We start from the raw sequence: 6,866 nt of genomic DNA on the forward strand, positions 1-6,866 counted from the left end.
ACCATATATTTTGTTCTTCTCTTCCAGGACCTTGCTTCATATCAACTTCCTTTCCCCTCTTATTATGGTACTGCTGTGGGTGAAGCCTATAACCAAGGACTACCTCCTGAATCCTGCCCTGGGGAAGGAGAGTATGCCTTTGTAAGTTCACCTTGTTTTGTTTGTCGGTACATTTTCCCAACCACATGCATGGTCAAAGGATTAAGCCTTCGCAAAGTTTCACGTCTCTGTAACGTCTCTTTCCACCTCTCCCTGTCACTCCTGGCTTTCATACCCTCACACACTACCTCATCTTCTCACATTATCGACGTGCGTTGGCTTATTTTTCCTTCACCCATCTCTCTCACTCTCTCTCTCTCACACTCTCTCGCTCTCTCTCACTCCCTCACTCACACACTTGCTGTGTCTGACTCCTCACCAGGATGACTGAGGAGACCTATGACACGTTGCGGTTGTGGGCCATCCTGCTGCTGTGTGTGCTGCGCCTGGCCATGATGAGGCACCACCTCCAGGCCTACCTCAACCTGGCCCAGAAGGGCGTGGAGCAGATGAAGAAGGAGGCGGGACGCATCAGCACCGTTGACCTGCAGAAGATGGTGAGTGGCGCCTCGAGTCGGCCAATCATTTGGCCTTGACGGATGGGCAGAGTATGATAAAACAAATGGGGTTTGAAGAGTTCCTCTTGACTGGAAGTTCTCTTTTTTTCTTTTGCTTCCAAGGTGGCCCGTGTTTTCTACTACCTATGTGTAATCGCACTGCAGTATGTGGCACCCTTAGTGATGTTGCTGCATACAACCTTGCTGCTAAAAACCTTAGGTGAGTTTGGCACATCATCAGAAATTATTGCTCATATATTAAATTTAACCATTTAGCAGCAGTCGTTAGTCCACCACACTGCTAATGTAGCACCCTACTCTTTGTGTAATAGGTGGACACTCCTGGGGCGTGTACTCTGAGGAAGACCTCCCCTGCCCAATGGAGATGAACTCTGACCCTGCTGCGGTTGCAGCAGCAACTGCAGCTCCAGGACTGGCTGTGGAGGCCCAGGCATCGGTGGTCCAGCTGTCGGTGGCCCTCGGGGGCCTGCGAACAGTGTTCACCCCCCTGCTTTTCCGTGGCCTCCTCTCCTTCCTCACCTGGTGGATCGCTGCCTGCCTCTTTTCCACCTCCATCTTCGGCCTCTTCTACCACCAGTATCTCATGGCGGCATAGCAGCATTCCCCCAGGGTCAGGGTGGTGTCCCACTGGGCTCTGTTCCAGCCCCGTTCAGAAATGACTGTGTGGTGCAGGGCTCTAGGGACAACCCTTCTCCCCTCCCACAGCCATGTCCCTCATGACCATATCTGCAGAGAACCCCTGGTTCACCCCCAGTGCTTCCTTCATGGATGACTCTTAACTTGACTTTTACTACCTTTTTATTTTGAGAGCAGGATTCGCAAATCCTTAACAAAAGACACTAATATAAATGAGAGTAAAGGTAATATGTGTGTGCGTACAGTCTTAAACAGAGCAGCAGAGAACCTTGTCTCTGCATACTATGGGGGGTGGGGTGGGGGTGGCTGTGGATGTTGTAAAGGGATGTGTGAACTAAAGCAGCCAATAAGAGGTCACCACTGCGATGCTTGTCCTACTGGAGAAGAAGGAGGGGACACCTCACTGGGAGAGTCCCTGCTGAGATCCCATCACTTGAAACTGTTCAATTGAAATATGTCTAACTGGCTACCAAGGACGAACATGGGTTTTTAAATGTGCGTTCCTTGTGATTTGTGAAATATTTTATCCCCCCTTTACTGTCCCTGGTACAAACTGAGCCATACTGGAAGAGCTGAGAGAAACTTGTGCCCCTTCTGACAGGTGTGACGACAGTCAGCGAGGGCAGCAACACACAAGCCGTGGCCAAGGGAATGGTACGTGTGAATGCGAGTAAGATCCCTGCTGTTAGGTCGGTGTACAACTAAAAGGGCATTTTGATCAATAGAAGTGTCAAGTCAAATGCCAATTGTAAGCTACGGCCTCTTTCCTCCACCCTCCCCTCTACCCGTCCTCCCCTTGTAGAGCCAGTAGGGAAACTACAATTTTATGTCTTCTGTTTTTTGTTTCATGGATCAAATTGTGAATTTAGAAATGTGTTTTTATTTGAAAGAGCTGCCAAGTAAGTGACCCCTCCGGTGGGCTGTAGATTTGATGATTGATAGTTTTACAGCAACCCTGCGGCCTTCTGTCTTCAGAGTCCCCCACCAGGAACCAATAGAGCACAAGTGTGTACTCATACACTTGTGCATTTCTTGTTCTATGTACAGACTTTCCTAGGCTTACTGACACTCTCTCTCTCTCTCACACACACACACACACACACACATATATAGTCACAAGCTCAAACACAGGGATGATTGTCCAGCCCGTTCAGGAGTAAAGAACAGTTGTCTGGACAGAGGGGTATACTACAAAGCAGGATCAATGAGTTAGCCAGATAACTTTGACAAACAGTTTGTTGTCTGGTTCATTAAGAAAGCTAAACATAGATACAGTACCAGTCAAAAGTTGGACACACCTACTCATTTCAAGGGTTTTTCTTTATTCTTACTATTTTCTACATTGTAGAATAATAGTGAAGACATCAAAACTATGAAATAACACATGTGGAATCATATAGTAACCAAAAAAGTGTTTAACAAATCAAAATATATTTCAGATTCTTCAACCTGTTGCTTTGATGACAGCTTTGCACACTCTTGGAATTCTCTCAACCAGCTTCACCTGGAATGCTTTTCCAAATGTCTAGGAGTTCCCACATATGCTGAGCACTTGTTGGCTGCTTTTCCATCACTTTCTGGTCCAACTCATCCCAAACCATCTCAATTGGGTTGTGGTTGGGTGATTGTGGAGGCCAGGTCGCCTGATGCAGCACTCCATCACTCTCCTTCTTGGTCAAATGGCCCTTACACAGCCTGGAAGTGTGTTGGGTCATTGTCCTGTTTAAAAGCAAATGATAGTCCCACACATGTGGAGATCATCCGTTCTACTCTGCGTCTCGCAAAGACACGGCGGTTGGAACCAAAAATCGAAAATTTGGACTCATTAGACCAAAGGACAGATTTCCATTGCTCATGTTTCTTGGACCAAGCAAGTCTCTTCTTCTTATTGGTGTCCTTTTTAGTAGTGGTTTCTTTGCAGCAATTTGACCATGAAAGCCTTATTCACGCAGTCTCCTCTGAACAGTTGATGTTGATATGTGTCTGCTACTTGATCTCTGAAGCATTTGTTTTGGCTGCAATCTGAGGTGCAGTTAACTCTAATGAACTTATCCTCTGCAGCAGAGGTAACTCTGGGTCTTCCATTCCTGTGGCGATACTCATGAGAGCCAGTTTTATCATAGCGCTTGATAGTTTTTGCGATGGAACTTATCATTTTTTAAATTACTTTTACCCCTTTTTCTCCCAAATTTTGTGGTATTCAGTCTTGTCTCATCGCAGCAAATCCTGTAAGGACTCGGGAGAGGCTTATGTCGCGAGTCATGCGTCCTCCTTAACACGACCCAACCAAGCCGCACTGCTTCTTGACACAATGCCCTCTAAACCCGGAAGCCAGCCACACCAATGTGTCGGAGGAAACGCCGTACACCTGGCAACCGTGTCAGCCTGCATGTGCCCGGCCCGCCACAGGAGTTGCTAGAGCACGATTGGACAAGAACATCCCTGCCAGCCAAACCCTCCCTTAACCCGGACAACGCTGGGCCAATTGTGTGCTGCCCCATGGGTCTCAGTCGTGGCCGGCTGACTCAAACCAGTATCTCTAGTGGCACAGCTAGCAACTGCGATGCAGTACCTTAGGCCACTGCGTCACTCGGGAGGCCACAACTGAACTTGAAGAAACTTTCAACGTTCTTGAAATGTTCCGGATTGACTGACCGTTGACTGACCTTTATGTCTTAAAGTAATGATGGATTGTCGTTTCTCTTTGCTTATTTGAGCTGTTCTTGCCATAGTATGTACTTGGTCTTTTACCAAATAGGGTTGTCTTCTGTATACCACACCTACCTTGTCACAATTGGCTCAAACACATTTAAGAAGGATATAAATTCCACAAATGTAACTTTTAACGGGGCATGCAGTACCTGTTAATTGAAATGCATTCCAGGTGATTACCTCATGAAGCTGGTTGAGAGAATGCGAAGAGTGTGCAAAGCTGTTATCAAGGCAAAGGGTGGCTACTTTGAAGAATCTCAAATATAAAATATATTTTGATTTGTTTCTCACTTTTTTGGTTACTACATGATTCCATGTGTGTTATTTCATAGTTTTGATGTCTTCACCATTCTACAATGTAGAAAATGGCAAAATTTCAGAAAAACCCTTCCATGAGTAGGTGTGTCCAAACTTTTGACTCGTGCTGTATGTGTTTTTGGATGTCGAGTACGTTAGACCATGCCCATTTCAAGCTTTTAAAGAGCTGTCAAAAGTCTTCTCTTGTTCTTATTTATTTGAAAGGTGGAGAGTATGCACACTATGAATGTATCAATCCTGCCTAATTTCAGATGTTTCTTTGTGATAAATTATTGGTATGTGATTTTTAATTTCTACCCTCAACGGTTAATGACTGCACTTGGCTCCTATTCCTAGCCCTATACCTCGTGATTAGGTCAACGGAAGATTATTTTTACCTCTGAACACCATGTTTTCTTTTGTGACCAACTTTTTATTTAGTTTTGTCATTTTTTCTTTTTCAGAGGGGGGTTACAAGCACAAAAACAATCAAATAAAAGAATATGAAGCTGACCCATCCCCTGACCACATCCTCCCTACCCACTCGGAAACTGGGTTTTAAGTTCAATATATTTTGGGGCCTGTAAAAAAATGTATAACCTTAACACCAAACAATGTATTATTGGACTATGATGTTTTCAATCAGTTCAGAAACGTGTACAAGACAAATCGCAAATTGTATCTTTTTAGATATATATTTTCCCTGATATGTCAAAAGTAGCTGGGATACTTTTACAATCCATTGGCCAAAAAGGCGTTGTTTGCCTTCTGTCACCACTTTAGTTTTTCTTTTTCTCTTAGTTCAAAAGTATTACACTTCCTCTATGTATTTATTATTTCTGGTTTAGTTTGTCTTTAATAAATTCAAATCATTACCATGTGTTTTGGAATTTGGTTTTGATCTCAATACATTTTGTTTACTGACTTACTGGTTGATACTTGGCCCTGATTAAATACTGCACAAGGAAAAGCTATTTTATTGGCCCAGAGGCTTACTATCCCAGAGGCCCCCACAGGTTGCGTGACTGTTACAAATAGTTATTCAGCTTGAGGGTTACATTCAAGTCTTTTATTATCTAAAGTTTTTCAATTTTGAACAGGTTTGTTCTGAAATATTAGTGAGGACCTTTTTAGACTGCTGTTCACTTGAGCTTTCCGCATCAGAGGTGTGGACATTGCAGGAAGGACCCACTTTACCCACCAGAACCATGGCATACGTGTACCTGTTCTCGACAGCTAATGCAGAACTTTGCCAATGGACAAGTGTTAAAATGAGGCCTTGTGAGAATAGTGTCCAGACTCCTAATAATCCATATGTTACCAGTGCAAAACATTAGCTACAGTTTTAATTTCCTCCTAGTCTTTCAGTATTGTTAGGTAGTGTTCAGTACAACACACATGGTGGACAACTTCAGAAACGGTGCCTTGCAAAAGACTGTGTAATGTGTCCTTGTATTGTCCCTCCCTCTGTCGAGGCATTGCGATGACAGTCAGTCAATGGTTGTGTTCCCCTGCTCAGACGTTGCAACCCTCAACCACTGGTTGTGTGCCACGTCATCGTTTGACAGATTTCTATAACGTATGATGTAGTTAGCTGATACTTAAAATACCTATCTAGGTGTTGTAAGATCTGGCATTCATTAGCAATGCCTGGGCAGTGGAACGTGCCCAATGTGTTAAGGCTCACCCTGTTATTGTCAATCCAAAAAGGCTGCTGTGCATCACCCAGGTAGACCTAAACATTGGCCTTGGATGGGATGAGTTACATCCATACAATTTTGAGTGTTTTAAAACCATAATGAAAAGTGCCAGATTAATATATTCTGAACAAAAATATAAACGCAACATGTAACAATTTATAAGAATTTACTGAGTTACAGTTCATATAAGGAAATCAGTCAATTGAAATAAATTCATTAGGTCCTAATCTATGGATTTTACATGACTGGGAATACAGATATGCATCTGTTGGTCACAGATACCTTAAAAAAAGGTAAGAGAGTGGATCAGAAAACCAGTCAGTATGTGGTGTGACCACCTTTTGCCTCATGCAGCGCGACACATCTCTTTCACATCGTGTTGATCAGGCAGTTGATTGTAGCCTGTGCAATGTTGTTCCACTACTCAGAGGCTGTGCGAAGTTGCTGGATATTGGCGGGAACTGGGAAACGCTGTCGATCCAGGACATCCCACACATGCTCAAAGAGTGACATGTCTGGTGAGTATGCAGGCCGTGGAAGAACTGGGACATTTTCAGCTTCAAGGAATTGTGTACAGATCCTTGTGACATGGGGCCGTGCATTATCATGCTGAAACATGAGATGATGGCAGCAGATGAATGGCGCGACAATGGGCCTCAGGATCTTGTCACGGTATCTCTGCGCATTCAAATTGCCATCGATAAAATGCAATTGTGTTCGTTGTCCATAGCTTATGCATGCCCATACCATAACCCCACTGCCACCATGGGGCACTTTCTTGCAGTCAGCATGCCAGTTGCACGCTCCCTCAAAACTTGAGACATCTGTGGCATTGTGTTATGTTACAAACTGCACATTTTAGTGGCCTTTTATTGTCCCCAGCACAAGGTGCACCTGTCTAATG

General features: G+C 44.2%; 1 protein-coding gene across 1 annotated transcript in view; it reads left to right on the forward strand.

Annotated features, from left to right (window-relative positions):
- LOC139545745 (transmembrane protein 161B) overlaps window positions 1-5,142 on the forward strand; it is a 29,044-nt gene extending 23,902 nt beyond the window's left edge. Inside the window, exons 9-12 of the mRNA XM_071353850.1 lie at window positions 28-141; window positions 422-596; window positions 720-816; window positions 929-5,142. Coding sequence (XP_071209951.1) covers window positions 28-141; window positions 422-596; window positions 720-816; window positions 929-1,212 — 670 coding nt within the window. The 3' untranslated portion in view covers window positions 1,213-5,142. The remainder of the gene's footprint in view (window positions 1-27; window positions 142-421; window positions 597-719; window positions 817-928) is intronic.
- Window positions 5,143-6,866: the final 1,724 nt, after the last annotated feature.

The sequence above is a fragment of the Salvelinus alpinus genome, chromosome 19 (genome assembly GCF_045679555.1).
Source record: "Salvelinus alpinus chromosome 19, SLU_Salpinus.1, whole genome shotgun sequence".
Classification (NCBI taxonomy): Eukaryota; Metazoa; Chordata; class Actinopteri; order Salmoniformes; family Salmonidae; genus Salvelinus; species Salvelinus alpinus.